The following is a 16,097-nucleotide window of genomic DNA, read 5'->3' on the forward strand; positions in this document are numbered from 1 at the left end:
GATAGCATCAGAACCACAACCTTCACAAGAGAAATATAGAATTAAATATAAATAATACAAGAAAGAACACATTTAGAGTTTTTAAAAAGCCTTGTGTTGCATGTTTACAAGCATTTGCATCTTCTGTTGAATTGAAGGAGTGGGGGTGGGGGGGGGGGGAAGATAGATGGGAGGCATCTTGGATTGATTTTCGCTTTCCTGAGCCCGTGAGAATGTAGACAGAATTAATGGAGTGGAGGATGTTTTTCATGATGGACTTGTCTGTGTCTACACCCCTGTGCAATTCCTTTCCATCTCGGGCAGAGCAGTTGTCATATCATGTTTCAATGTACCTGCATATTTTCTGTGGCCCAGCAGTAACAATTGGTGATGGTCACTGCGGACTTGCCAAACCTTCTTAGCCTTCTGAGGAAGTAGAGAAACCGAGTGTGCTTTCATGGCCATAGCATTTGTGTGGTTGGACCAGGACAAGCTTTCTGTGACATTTGCACCTGGGAACTTGAAGCTCTCAAGCATTGATAGTTGCATCCATTTCTTTGATTGTTTACTTTGATTATTACTTTTCAGATTGTTAGCTGAATTTATGTTCACCAGCAGTCTAATGGAGCTTGAAACAATCTGCTGTAGGAACTCAAGGAGTTAGGCAACACCTGTGGAGGCAAAGAGATGGGTGACACTTGGGGCATGTCATGACGAAGACTGTGGAGGAGAGATAGCCAGTGTAAAGGGGTGAGGGCGGGAATGACGCACGGACTGGCAAGTGAGGGGTGGTGATGGGCTTCAGCCCTCCCCTTCACCTCTTCGCACTGTCCAACTCCCCCCTACACTCTCAGTCTTGATGCGGTTTTGCTCTGAAATGTCAACCGTCGCTTTGTCTCTGCAGATAGAGCCCGATGCACAAACTTCCTCTAACAGTTTGCTTTTGCTCTAGATTTCAGTGCCTGCAGTCTCTTGTGTCTTCTGGTAGAATTTGAACTTGGTTTTCTGGATCACTAGCCGGTTATTCAAAGTGCTCAGTAGATCAGGCAGTATGCGCAGGGAGATCACCAGAATTAGCACCGAGGTGGATGATCTTTCATCACAAGACATGGGAACAGAATTAGGCCATTCAGCCCATCAAATCTGATGATCTGATTCACCATTTGATAATGGCTGATTTACTTCCTGCCCCCAACCCCATTCTCCTGCATTCTCCCCATAACCTTTAATGTCCTTTCTAATCAAGAACCTATGAACATCCACTTTAAATGTACCCAGTGACATGCCTCCACAGCTACCTGTTACAATGAGTTCCACAGATTCACCATCCTCTGGCTAAAGAAAGTCCTCCTTATCTCTGTTCTAAAAGGACATCCTTCTATTCCTAAGGTGTGTTCTCTTGTCCTAGATTCTCTCTGTATTGAAAATATCCTCTGCATGTCCACTCTATCCAGGCCTTTCAATGCTCAGTAGGTTTCACTAAGGTCGCCCAGAGCCATCAAACACTCCTCATATGTTAACTCTTTCTTCCCAGGATCATTCTTGTAAACCTCCTCTGGACCCTTTTCAACGCCATCCATCCTTTCTTAAATATGGGGTCCAAAACTGCCCATAATACTACATGTGTGGTCCGACCAATGACTTATAAAGCCTCAGCATTACATCCTTGCTTTCATATTCTAGTCCTCTCAAAACGAATGCTAACATTGCATTTGCCTTCCTTATTACCAACTGACCCTGCAAGTTAACCTTCAGGGAATCCTGCATGAGGACTCCCAAGTCCTTTTGCATCTCTGAGTTCTGAATTTTAGAAAATAGTCTACACCTGTGTTCGTTCTACCAAAGTGCATGGCTATACACTTCCCTACACTAAATTCCATCTGACACTTCTTTGCTCATTCTCCTAATCTGGACAAGTCCTTCCTCAACGCTACCAGCTCCTCTACCTCTTTTTGTATCATCTGCAGACTTGGACGCACAGCCATCCATTCCCTCATCTAGGTCATTAACATACAGTGTGAAAAGTAATGGACCCAACTCTGGCCCCCATGGAACTCCACTGGTCACTGGCAGCCAACGAGCAGCAGATAAAAATAATCAGAACAGATAAAAATTAGGAACCAGGTATCTGTTCATCTGCAGAGAGGGATGATAGGTGTGGCGAGCAATGAAATATAGGATGAGAGCAAGAGAATGGTGTTGGCTGAAAGAGGGTGTGAAGGGTGGGGAGTAGCTCATTAGAATGCTAGAGGTAAGCAACTTCTACAGGGAGTACCTGGGGGAAGTTCCAAAACAAACTGCAGAGGTTGGCCATCTGAAATCGTTCAAATCAAGGTTCGTTTTGATAGGTGTTCAGATCTACAATGTTTGTAGATCAAAATGCTTTAAGGTACCTTTGGTCCCCAGAGAATCACTTAGCTTATTAATGGACAACCGACAAGGCACTTGAATCCATCCAAGTACAAACCTTGACAATGCAGAAACACCTCCAAGGGTGAGAACAGCAAAGGAATTAACACCAGTTACGTGGAGTACGGATTCACCCATCGGAACTCAACATCACCAGCCTTACACAAGGCCATATATTTTGTACGTAATTGACTTGTGTCTTTTGTTGATGCATGAATGTGCTCTATAATGTTCAAAAACAAAAGAAAAGTTAAAGGTTCACTGAAAGTAGATCACATTTGCAAGCCTATTTTGAATCATGTGTTTAGAAAATTGCTTCTTTCCTTCTCGCTTGGTCTAGATCATGAGGCTATTTTCATAGTACAGTGGCTCACCATGGCCTCTTCTCTGCAGTCCCTGCTCACCACAACACCCAGCCCACTACCTGCGACCATCTCCACCCATCTTACCACAATCCATTACACCTACCGTCATTTCCCAATCTGCTGGCACATCTCTACTTCCATGACCACCTCATCTTTCAAAGCACCATCACCCAACCTCATTAACACCCAACTCCCTGTCACTCCGTCACCACGCATCCACCACCATCACCCACCATACCCTCCCACTTCTGTTTATTTAATGATAGTTTTATGTTGTGATTTGATGAAGCCATTTAACAGAACAAGTTTTTTCTCTCTAGGGAAAGATTACCAAAGACTACAATGTTATTAATTGCGTTCTTTCTCTCTCTCTTTTTTACCCCTAGTTCCAACACAGAGTGGCTCAGAGCTAAGGAATTTCCGCAATGCTTCAGCAATCGCAGCTCTGCAAGATGAGGCTCAGCTCACCCTTAATAGCTACATCCACACCAGGTAGAGGAGAGAGTGGGGCCTGCACCCACACTGGAGTACATGTTAAGTGCATCTGGGTCGCAAGGGTGAAACGGGTTTCCTTAGAGGTTAATTACTGGCTCATGACCTTCAGATTTGCTAACCATAATAAGTAAAGAAATCCCTCAACTGATCAAAATAGCTTAAAAAGCTCAAAATAGTTTATACCCCTGTTCTAAAACACACAAGCAAGCCCCGAATTCCCATTACTTAATTTCTGAATGATTCCCATTGTTCACATGTAAACATACTGGCTTCAGTCCATTTTTGCCAGCTTCTGTCTTAGGATATTGAAATCAACTTTCCCCAGGACCTTAATTTCTGGTCTATTCCAATCCTTTTCTGTAACTGCCTTGAAACTTACAGAGCTATGTTCTTCCACAGACACTCCCCTCACTGTGCCTGTATTGTCTCTTCTCTAGTGGGATTATCCACATACCGGCTCAAATATCTATCCTGGATGGACTTTAAAAATTTCCCCCCCTCTGAACCTTTCACACTAATTCAATCCCAGTTAACATTAGGGAAGTTGCAATCCCTTCCTATTATGATCCTATTTGCCATCATATCCTTTCCTGCTGCTGATTAGGAGACCTGCAGTATACCCCAATGATTCATCACCTGCTTGCTGCTTCCAAAGTACAATCTGAACTCACTTAAAGAGCATTTTGGGATGTACCTTCTCCTTCTTATAGTCATAGACACCTTGATTAATATTGCAATGTGTACTACCTGCTCGTTAATATGCTAAATATTTACCATCCTGGAACATTGAGTTGACAGTCCCTTCAATATTTTACCTATGTCTCCATGATAAAATCATATTCCCATTGTTAATCAATGCCTGCAGTTCATTCGGCTTTACTTTTGTCAAACTCCTTGCTTTAAAATAGTTGCAATCCTGCTTTGCATTTCTCTGATGCGCCTTTCCATGTCGATGTATGCTCTGTTGACTGGACTGACTTAATTTTCCTTCTGTATTTGGCTGACCATCACCCCTACCATACTCTTAATCTGTGGAGCATTAGTCTGTCAAATCAATTAAACCAACCACTTATAGCGTTTGCAAGCCAGCCCGCAAGCCTGCCAGGCCTGTTCCGGTTCAGATGCAACCCATTCAGCTTGTGCAAGTCACACTTTTCCCAGAAATGGTCCCAGTGATCCTGAAATCTAAACCTCTCCTTTCTCACTAGCTTTCCAGCCATGTATTTGCTTAGTTTATACTTCTGTTCCTAAAGTCATGTACATATGACCGGATGTAATCGCAAGATGACAATTTAGAAGGTACTGCATATGAACCTGCTAGGGACTTCCTTGACTCAAGTTACACAACCTCATTGATCATTTTATCTATATAATTAATACCTTAGTGATTCAAGGTTTCTGACTCTTTACCCTCTGCTTTTTGAATGGCCTACAACTGTTCTGTGACAGTATTGACCCCGCCACTGGGGAGGCATCACACCAGCTAAATTCATGTTTCTGGCCACAGAAGCTTATGTCTGCTCTGCTCACTATTAAGTCTTCTACAGTTATTACCCTTGGACTGTTGCAGAGAAACAATTTTGGAGTGAAATGCACTTTTCGTTTCTCTGAATACCAACCTCCCTTCATTTCTCAGCTCAGTGATCTCCCTCTCTCCCTCTCTCTCTCTCTCTCTCTCCCCTCCCTCTCTCCCTCCCTCTCTCCCTCCCTCTCTCCCTCCCTCTCTCCCTCCCCCTCTCCCTCCCCATCTCCCTCCCTCTCTCTCTCCCTCTCTCTCTCTCCACCACCCCCCCATCCTTAAACTGCTATTTGCAGTGTTTCTGCTATTTCGCTTCCCATGCTCAAATCCAGAATATTTACTCTGTGTCCACTTTATTAGGTAAAGGAGTGGAACCTGGTGTTGTCATCTGCTGCTGTACCTCATTCACTTCAAGGATTGATGTATTGTGCATTCAGAGATGCTCTTTTGCACACCACTGTTGTAATGTATGGTTATTTGAGTTACTGTCGCCTTCCTGTCAGCTTGAACCAGACTGGCCATTCCCCTCTGGCCTCTTTCATTTACAAGGCATTTTTTTTTCTGTCCACAGAACCGCTGCTGCTCATTTGGATTTTTTTTTTGTTTCTCGCACCATTCTCTGTAAAATCTATAGACTGTTGTGCATGATCAGCTGTTTCTGAGATACTCAAAACTGCCACCAATAATCAATCCACAGTCAAAGTCATTTAGATCACCTTTTTTTCCCATTTTGATGTTTGGTCTGAGCAACAGCTTCATCTCTTGACCATGTCTGCATGCTTTTATGCATTGAGTTGATGCCAGATGATTGGCTGGTTAGATATTTGCATTAACGAGGTATAGAGATGTACCTAATAAAGTAGCCACTGAGGGTATAGGCCTGGAGAAGGAAAACAGAACTTTTGAGGTTGACTGCCAATTGCAATATTCCAGCTGAAATCTGCTCTTCTTTTCAACCCTCTGTCTGACTTCACATCCATGAAGCTCTGACCTTGTTACTCTAGGGCTGTGGTTTACTATCGGTCTCTTAGGGACACCTTATCAAATCACATTGAGAATCATCACTCTATTTCATGTATCTGCATATATGTTATTTCTTAAAAGCAGTTTTTAAAAGTTTTTCAGGCCTGGGTTCTCTCTAAGAGATTCGTAATAATTTTTATTAAATAACCCATTTTTTTCTATGTGAGTATTAATTGTATCATGCTCATTACAGGTGATTAACTATTGTCAGTATTATGCTTTATGTTTTCCTTTTTTTGCTTCTGTGCTAAGGGTTACACCTTCCTTTTGATTTCTGCTGACACTTGTCAGAGTTTGGTTTTTATTTAATATGTAAAGGAGCTTTACTCCCCCCACCCAAAAAAAAAGTTGATGAAGTTAAGGTGCATTGTGTGTTACTGCGGCTCTCGTCAATATACCATGTTGTTATTAACTTCCTGGTCAACTGATAAAAACACTAAACAGGAGTGTTCAAGGCAATGCTATGGGTACATAAAGCACTGATGCAGCATTTAAATTTACAAAATAGGCTGACATTCTTTCTTTTTTGGCAGTAATGTTTTACATTAAATCAGTTTTATCCCAGTAACGAAAACAGAAACGCTCAGTAGTTCAGCCACTTCTGTAAGTGGTGTTGTTGGGTGCAAAGTACAAGGATGGGGTCTTAAATCTACAGTGGAAATGGAGTATGCTGCACATCCTCATCAACCCAGGCAGCATGTATAGAGAGAAGAACGAAGTTAACCTCTCACGCCAGTTTAAAATAATCTTAAATATAAACAGCGAAGTACAATTTGGGAGTGATGTGATGGTGATCACATCTGATAAAGGTGAGGGAAATGCTCCTTCACAACTCTACACGCCAGCAGTACAGAAGATCATTTGAAAGATGGGGGGGGGGGTTTGCTTTTCAGTCTCTTAGGTCGTTCCCTGCCGCCACACAACACACGCAGTGGATATGTGTTGGTCCCCTCTATTGACCTTGGGTTAACCGGAGGGGGATTTGTTTCTGCACAGGTTCAAGAAGGCAGCTCACCAACACCACCATCTTCTCAGGGGCAGTTAGAGATGGGCAACTAAATGCAGCCTCGGTCTGCGAAACCCACGTACCCTTTGCGTGAGTGAAACAAAGCTCCGCAAGTGGAGAATTGTAGATCGGGAGATGTGCGCGACGGCACGTCGAAACGTTCACCCGGGCTTCCGCGCTTAAACTCTTGACATATGAACACCGTGTTAATCCTTACAAGGGAAGGTATTGTCTGCCCTCAAAATGCTAACTCTTTTTTCTCCGTACTCCCCAGATACCCAACACAGCCGTGTCGCTTTGGCAAGTTACTTCTACTTCTGCCGGCCTTACGTTCCGTCAACCCTTCGACTATTGAGGAAGTGTTTTTCAAGAAAACGATCGGCAATGTCCCTATCACAAGACTTTTGTCAGACATGTACAAATCCAGCGATATTTAACTCTTAAGTCTTTCCCACACGGATAATCAACCTCGCCGGTGTTATAATTGAAACTTCTTAAGCAGACTAACAACATTCATGACTCTTACTGTCAAACACATGTTTTGTGTGCCTAAATAAAACTGGGCCAAGGGTTGTTGATATTGTGTAGCACGCCACCCGAAAACTGCCCGTCCTGCAACTCGAACTGTTTGAAGCTCGCACCAACCCAAACGCGAGCCCAAACTTGAACATTGTTCTTCTCCACAGAAGCCATCAGAAAACTGGCAAGTCCGACGTATCCCTATGAACGTTTTGGGGGCTTCTCGATGCTGACGGTGGGCGAAATGTTGCTCAGGTGGCTAGACCAACTTGACTGATCCTTAAACTGAATGGAATCGAAAAAGCGGCCGAAGCTAACTTCAATGTGGCAAAACTCAAAACTTCCCATCTGTCGCGTTTCCAAAATAATTCTTGCCAAAATCACAAATGATCTTTAAAACATAGTCTTCAACTGATCTGTTAGTTATACTGTACCAGGCTGCAAGAAAGCAACAGTTTAGATTATTCCCGAACAGGCGCCTGCATGTTTGTACGGTAGTGGTATTTCCCAGTATACTTACTCCTGCGGTTCTTAGTAGATCGTTTTAATTTTCTTTTTTTTTCGTTGTCGTTGTTAACATTTCCAACGTGGGTGTAAGGTCAACACGTGTACATGAGACAAGCCAAATGTGAAGTCTGAAGCGACGGATCCAGCAGCTGTTCGGTGACGTAAGTACTGAGACCAAAGGAGAGGGCAGCTTGACTCTCGGCGGGAAAACTGCGAGAACAATCGTGCAGGCAGATCCTAAATCCTGCTGCTCTGACACAAGATAGAAGGCTTTCGTTCTGGCAGGAGACCAACTGGACAAAGTTTGTCTAATCACAGACTCCATTATAAGTGCCTTTTTTTTGTTGTCTTAAGGTATTTGGTTAAACTAGCAGTGCAGTTTGAACGCGGTAGGGAAGGAGATCCCACTGTTGGTTGGGACGCCGAAGTACACCGTTTATTCCGTCTTGGAGCGAGAAGCGTGGAGTGGACGAGATACCTTTCAAATAAGCACTGAGAAAATCAGCACTTGGATATTCTTTTCTCTCCAACGGAACGTTTATTGCGTTGTTCTGTGCATAAGTATCAGATGTAACTGAGTTGTCAAGACCCTTGTAATTCATTTGGAATAGAGAATAATTATACAATTAAATGTCAACGTTCAGAAGTTTCCTTGGACGACAAGATAAATCTCTGAAAATACAAGTAACTCGGGTTACTCTTAATGGTGTCCGCCGCATCTTCTTACATGTGTTTAATACCAATAGTGTGTTTGCCCTGGCCGTGTAGCGGTTCGGTTTTAGCTAAATAACTGGAATGCCAGGTTTGCAAAGATGAAGCCGATATGAATCTGAAATAAAAACAGAAAATGCTGTGGATGTGCAGTAGGCCAGGCAACGATCTGTGGAGAGCGAAACAGAATTTGCATTTCAGGTAGACAATCTGTCTTTGGCTGTGGTTTCGTGGAAGACCAATATCCAGAAACTCGGCATAGAATTAATTATTGTCTGAAGCAATATTTTAATGCCAACTAATAGTGGATACACCGTGTATGACTTGTCTTCTATGCCTGCTTGAACCATTGCAGCATTAGATGAGTAATCAATTTTGCAGTATCTTTCTCGGCAGCCCTACTTCAAACCAAGTCTCACCTAGTCTCACTCACCACTCATCAGGTAAACGCTCATCAGGTAAACGCCAATAGCTCGTTGGTCATGCAGAAAATTACAGTCAAAATCGGTCACCCGGTTTCCCAGTTTCCTTAACAACTTCCCATATCTTGCCTCTGAAATTTCGTTAGGGTTTAAGAGCCGCTCTGAATTACTGGAAGGCTGCAGCATGAATCGCCTCACTGATTTCCTGTCGGGTCACTCAATGAACAACTGGCAATCCGCGCCTTCTTCCAATAATCCTGCAATTTCCCCCTGCATGTCCCAACTACATTTGACTCTACATCCAATAACCCCACCCTCAACCTCTTTGCCAGTGCATTCCAAACCCCGGTATATAAGAAAAAGTTTTCTTAAAAACCGCTTTGAATTTGCATTCAGTCTATATCATTTGGTTTCTATCCTTTCGCCAATGGGAACAGCTTACCCTAAGAAAATTTGAAAAAGAGGCGGGGCTTGGCTGTTCAACACCTTGCTCCTGCTTTAATCTTCCGAAAGACCATAGCTGATCTTTTTCCTTCTACCACTCTTTCGCAGTAACCCGTATCCATTGATTAATTACCTAAAAAAGGACATGCATTTTCTTTTTATCCCTATCTATTCCATGTAGACTTTTCATGATTTAAAATATATCTTACACAACCCCTAATCAACCGTTCTTTTACCCCAAGGAAAGCTGCTCTGCTTCTCCATTCTATGACAAAGCTAATGTTCTTCATACCAGCCCCGATGAAGGATCTCAGGCCAAAATGTTGACTTTTTATTGCTCTCCATAGATCCTGTCTGACCCGCCGAGTTCCTCCAGTATGTTGTATGTGTTATTTTTCATACCTGAAATAATTGGAGTGAATCTCTCCTACACCCTCACAAAGGCTTCCATACATTTCCTTGTGTGGTGCCAAGAATGACACAATATGTTTTTCTTATAGAGGGTCATCATGCGTTTCTTTCTCTTGTGTTCCATGCCTCTGTTTATAAAGCCCAGGATCGTCAATATCTTTTTTTCACTTTTCTTTCAGCTCTCCTGCCACTTGCTGACAATTTAAATATTCTGTTTTCGTACTCCATCATATTGAGAATTCTGCCCTCCTGTTTATATTTCCTCTCTTTGTACTTTCCATAAAATGTAACATGTCACGACTTTCTACACTGAGGTCCACATTTCCACCTATTCCTCTAAGCTTTTTGCATCCTCTCCCATTACCACTCTCCTCATAGTTCACTGTGCTTCCATCTACATGTTTGGAAGCCGGGTTCCGTAAACCCAGTTCCACTGCAACATACGTTAACAACAGCCGTGGCCCAGGTACCAGTCCCTGGGAAAATGCACAGTATAACATCATCCAGCTGGCTAAATACCTTTCACTACTCTCTTTTCCCCGATCTCTGCTGCAATTGCACCTCCTATTTCACGTGCTCCAGATTCCTTTAATCTGGCCTCTTTATCTTAATGCTTTTCACTTGGCTGCAGTTTCCATTATATTGACATTCTCTTTGTAGGAATCTTTCTCTATTGAGGTGCTGCACTTGAGTCAGTGTAGCGCTCCTTCTTTTGAGTTAAGAGACTATGGGTTCGCGTTCCACTTCTCCACCATCCCCCAGCATACTACAACGGCAAGAGCACGATCCATTGTTCTGCATGGTCATCCTGTATTACATCATTGAAGAGCAGCTACAAACTTCCAACAGGTTACCACATTCATTTTCCCTTCTGGAGAGGGGAGCTTCAGACTCATCTCCAATTCATTCCTGATGAATGCAACTTTCCAATCCTTGCAGCAGTTTAGTAAACACATTTTAGACTTCCTCTCATATCACCACTGCTTTTTGATATCCGAATCTCCATTGTGCTTCAGGGACATGGTCCAAGTGACATTGTACGTACACTTAAAATTATTTTTTTATTTCTTTATTTTAACACCCTCGACTTATATCTTGATGCTTTGAGCTATCTTTTTTTATGTCACTGAGCTCTACCAACCATTTTATTGAGTTATTTACCCTCACATCCCTCTGCTCTGCAATCAGTCACTAGCTTTCTAAGGGAGCATGTGAATTCCAATATTTTCCGTCTAAAATGAACCATGTTACACACTTACAATGAAATTTGGTTACCAGTTAATTGCCGAACAGAAAATCCTCACAACTTAATCTGATTCGGCATTCTTATCCACCAGTGGTAACCAATCACTCCCTTACTTCTCCATGCATTTTGAAATTGCTCTCTTAATTCCTGAGTCCAAGTGGTTAAGGTAACTGGTGAGAAATAGTGCTTCCAGCAACAATGTTTTTAAAGAAACCCTTCTCAGTACTGCCTGCCTAATTTGGTGTCTATTAATTTGAAAAATCTGAATGCATTCTGACCTTTTTATGTGTTGCCTGAACCGAGACATTGAAGGAGCAATGTACTGCAGACAACGCAATCTTTTCAAACAGATTTTTAAAGAGGCAAATATCTCAAAACCCTAAATGCTGGCAGCATCTCAAACCATATTTATCCCTCATTGCTAAGGACAAATTTTCAGATCATCTTGACATTATTTTTAGAGGAATTCTGTTACGTTTAAATTAGCAGCTATATTCTGCACTACAACCTCAACAACACTACAGAAGTATCTAATTTACTGTAAAGCATTCCAGAATGTCTTGTGGTGATATATTCTCTATGTAAATAAAAATCATTATGGTCTTTCAAAACTGTTCAAACATTCCCCTTTTACTTTTCTTCATCCACTAGTATTCCCAGTTGGTGAAATGGTTTAAGGTGAATAAGGAGCAAAAGTAGGTCACTTGACACCTCAAGTGTTCTTCACTGATTAGTGAGATCGCAGGCAATCTGAAAGCCGTTTCAATTCTGTATTCTGCCAACCCGAGGTAATTTTTCGCACTTTGCTTATCAGGAATCCATCTATTGCCACCTAAAAAAATACATTATGTGAAAGACAGGGCACAAATGCAAATAAAAGAAAGATTTTGTTTCAAAAGTTAATTTTTTGTTTCCTTTGATCAGTACTAGAATTGCAAAGTCCGTTTGATGAATTACCCACATCATCCAGGCCTCTGAACAGTAGCCAAGATGTGAGGTACAAATTAACAACATGAGATAGAAAAAGCATGTAAAACTGGTAACGTTGCAACAGTTAAAGGGGATTTCAATATGCAGGTAGATTGGGAAAATCAGGTTGGTTCTAGATTCCAAGAAAAGGGATTTGTAGGATGCCTACAAGACGAGTTTTTAGAGCAGCTTGTAGTTGAGCTCACCAGAGGAAAGGCAATTCTGTTGTGTAATAAACTAGATTTAATTCGGGAGCTTAAGGTCAAGGAACCCCTAGGACAAGTGATTACAATATCACAAAAATTATCCTGTTTTTTGAGAAGGAGAAGGTAAAATCAGATGCATCAGTATTACAGTAAAGGGAATTACAGAGGCATGAGAGAGGAGATGGTCAAAGTTCATTGGAAGGGGACACTAGTAGGAATGGTAAAAGAACAGCAATAGCTAGAGTTTCTGGGAGCAATTTGGAAGGCACATGATAGGCATCCCAAAGAAGAAATATTCTAGAGAGAGGATGAGATATCCTAGTCAGGGAAAATGTCACAGCAGTGTTCAGTCAGAACAGACTGGAGAGATCACCTAGTGAGGCTTTATGGGTAGAACCGAGGAATAAGAAAGGTATGACCACATTGATGGAATTATATTATAAACCATCCAACAGTCCGAGATTTAAAGGTGCAAATTTATAGAGAAATCACAGACTATTGCAAAATACATAAGCTTGTGATTCTAGGTGATTTTTACTTTCCACATATTGACTGGAATTCCCATACTGTAAAAGTCCTGGATGGGAAAGTGTTTGTCAGACATGTTCAGGAAAGTTTCCTTAATCAGTACATTAAAGTCCCAACTAGAGAGAGTGTGATATTGGATCTCCTAGTAGGGAATGAAACAGGGCAGGCGACAGATGTTTGTATAAGGGAACACTTTGCATCTAGTTATCATAATACCATTAGTTTCAAGGTAATTATAAAAATACATAGGTCTTGTCTTCCGGTTGAGATTCTAAATTGGAGAAAGGCCAATTTTGATGGTATCAGAAAGGATCTGACAAGTGTGGATTGGGATAGTTATTTTTTCTGGAAAATGTGTGCTTGTTAAGTGGGAGGCCTTCCTACTTTGAGAGTACGGAGTTTGTATGTTCCTGTCAGAATAAAAGGCAAGGATAGCATGTTTATGGAATTTTGCTTTTTTGAGAAATATGGTATTGATGTGCTAGATAAGAAAAAGGAGGTACTTAGTAAGTACAGGCAGGCAGGAACAAACGAGATACTTGAGGAGTGTAAGAAATGCAAGAGGACAAGTAAGAAGGAAATCAGGAGGACTGAAAGACATGAAGTTGCTCTAGCAGACAAGGTAAAGGAGAATCCCAAGGGCTTCTACAGATATATTAAGAGCAAAAGGATAGCAAGGGACAAAATTGGTCCTCTGGAAGATCAGAATGGTAATCTATGCATGGAGTCAAAAGAGATGGGGGAGATCTTAAATGGATTTTTTGCATCTGTATTTACAGGGGAGATGGACACTCGAGGTGAGGTAAAGCAGCAGTGGGGTCATGGACCCTATACAGATTACAGAGGAGGAGGTGGGGTGTTTGTTGTCTTGAGGCAAATTAGGGTGGGTAAATCCCAAGGGCCTGATAAGGTGTTCCCCCAGACCCTGTGGGAAGCTATGGTAGAAATTGAACAGTCCCTAGTAGAGATATTTAAAACATCCTTAGGTACCGGAGAATTGGAGGATAGTGAATATTGTTATGTTGTTTGGGAAAGGCTATAAGATAAGCAAGAACCTATTGGCCGATGAGCCTGATAACAGTAGTGGGAAAGATAGACAATGACAGATTAGGGATAGTCAACATGGCTTTGTCCATGGTAAATCATATCTAACTAATCTTATAGAGTTTTTTCAAGTAAGTTACCAGCAAAGTGGATGAAGGGGAGACAGTGGATGTGCCTACATGGACTTTAGCCAGGCCTTTGACAAGATCCCACATGGGAGGCTGGTCAAGAAGGTTCAGTTGCTTGTCGTTCAAGATGAGGTGATAAATTAGATTAGACATTGGCTTTGTGAAGAAGCCAGAAAGTGGTTGTAGATGGTTGCCTCTCTGAATGGACACCTGCAACTAGTGGTGTGCCACAGGGATCGGTGCTGGGTCCATTGTTGTTTGTCATCTATTCAATGATCTGGATGATAATGTGGTTAACAGGATTAGCAAATTTGCGGATGACTCCATGATTGGGGGTTTAGTTGGCACTGAAGAAGACTATCAAAGCTTGCAGTGGGATCTGGACCAGCTGGCTGAAAAATGGCAGATGGAATTTAATGCAGACAAATGTAAGGCAAATGGTGCTCCATTTTGGGAGAACCAATTAGAGTGGGTCTCACACAGTGAGTGGTAGGGTACAGAGGAGTACGGTAGGATGGACGGATCTGGGAGTACAAATCCATAATTCCTTGAAAGTGGAGTCACAGGTAAATAGGATCATAAAGGAAGCTTTTGGTACATTGGCCTTCATAAATCAAAGTATTGAGCAAAGGAGTTGGAATGTTATGTTGTATAAGACGTTGGTGAGGCCTAATTTGGAGTATTGTTTGCAGTTTTGGTCACCTACCTAAAGGAAAGATGTAAATAAGACTGAAAGAGTGCAGAGAAAATTTACAAGGCTGTCGCTGGGTCTGGAGGACCTGAGTTATAAGGAGAGATTGAATAGGTTAGGACTTTATACCCTAGAATGTAGAAGATTGAGTGGCAATTTGGTGGAGGTATATAAAATTATGAGGGGTATAGATACGATAAATGTAAGCAGGCTTTTTCCACTGAGCTTGGGTGAGATTCCACCTATAGGCCATGGGTTAAGGGTGAAAGGTGAAATAGTTAAAGGTGAACTTCTTCAATCAGACGGTGGAGAGTGTGTGGAACAAGCTGCAGGTGTAGGTGCTGGATGTGGGGTCGATTTCAACGTTTAAAGAATTGGATAGGTACAATGATGGGAGGGGTATGGAGGGCTAAGGTCTGGGTACAGGTCAATGGGATTAGACAGATTAATGGTTCAACACAAAGTAGTTATACTGAAGGGCCTGTTTCTGTGCTATTGGAGGACATATAAAATAGGAAAAAATTGGTGGGAAACTAAAGGGTTGGAAAGGTTTTAAAACAGAAGGCAACAGAAAAAGCCTTATGGAGGGAAAGAGAAGGTAAGCTCCCAATAATATCAAAGAGATACCAGAAGTCTTCAGATACATAAAGGGTAAAGGAGAGGCAAGAGTGGATATCGAACTGCTGAAAAATGATGCTAGAGAGGGAGTGAATCACAAACATGAGAAATTCTGAGTCCTGAAGAAGGATGTTGGCATGAAATGTTGACTGTTTACACTTCTACAATTTGCCTACTGACACAACCGATCAACAGATGACGCAATAGCCACAGCTCTACACATTGTCCTTACACATCTGGAGAAGAAGGATGCTTATGTTAGAACACTGTTCTTGGACTACAGTTCAGCATTCAACACCATAATTCCCTCCAGGCTCAACAAGAATCTCAGAGACCTCAGCCTTCACCTTGCCTTGTGTAGCTGGATCCTGGACTTCCCGTCAGATTGCCAGCAGGTGGTAAGAGTGGGCTCCTTCACCTCAGCCCCTCTGACCCTCAACACAGGTGCCCCTCTGGGTTGTGTACTAAACCCCCTCCTTTACTCTCTGTATACCCATGACTGTGTCGCCACCCACAGCTCCAATCTGCTAATTAAATTTGTTGATGATACTATGCTGATTGGCCTAATTTCAAATAATAAAGAGGCAGCCTACAGAGAAGAAGTCATCACCCTGACACAGTGGTGTCAAGAAAACAAGCTCTCCCTCAATGTTGCAAAAACAAAGGAGCTGGTTGTGGATTAAAGGAGGAATGGAGACAGACTAACCCCTATAGACATCAATAGATCTGGGGTTGAGAGAGTGAACAGCTTTAAGTACCTCGGCATACACATCACTGAGAATCTCATGTGGTCTGTGCGGTGAAAAAAGCACAACAGCACCTCTTTAACCTCAGACGGTTGAAGTTTGGTGTGGGCC

General features: G+C 42.2%; 1 protein-coding gene across 1 annotated transcript in view; it reads left to right on the plus strand.

Moving 5' to 3' along the window:
- nr2e1 (nuclear receptor subfamily 2, group E, member 1) overlaps positions 1-7,233 on the plus strand; it is a 36,135-nt gene extending 28,902 nt beyond the window's left edge. The window contains exons 8-9 of the mRNA XM_072277608.1: positions 3,140-3,245; positions 7,071-7,233. Coding sequence (XP_072133709.1) covers positions 3,140-3,245; positions 7,071-7,233 — 269 coding nt within the window. The remainder of the gene's footprint in view (positions 1-3,139; positions 3,246-7,070) is intronic.
- Positions 7,234-16,097: the final 8,864 nt, after the last annotated feature.

The sequence above is a fragment of the Mobula birostris genome, chromosome 2, assembly GCF_030028105.1.
Source record: "Mobula birostris isolate sMobBir1 chromosome 2, sMobBir1.hap1, whole genome shotgun sequence".
In the NCBI taxonomy this organism is placed as follows: Eukaryota; Metazoa; Chordata; class Chondrichthyes; order Myliobatiformes; family Myliobatidae; genus Mobula; species Mobula birostris.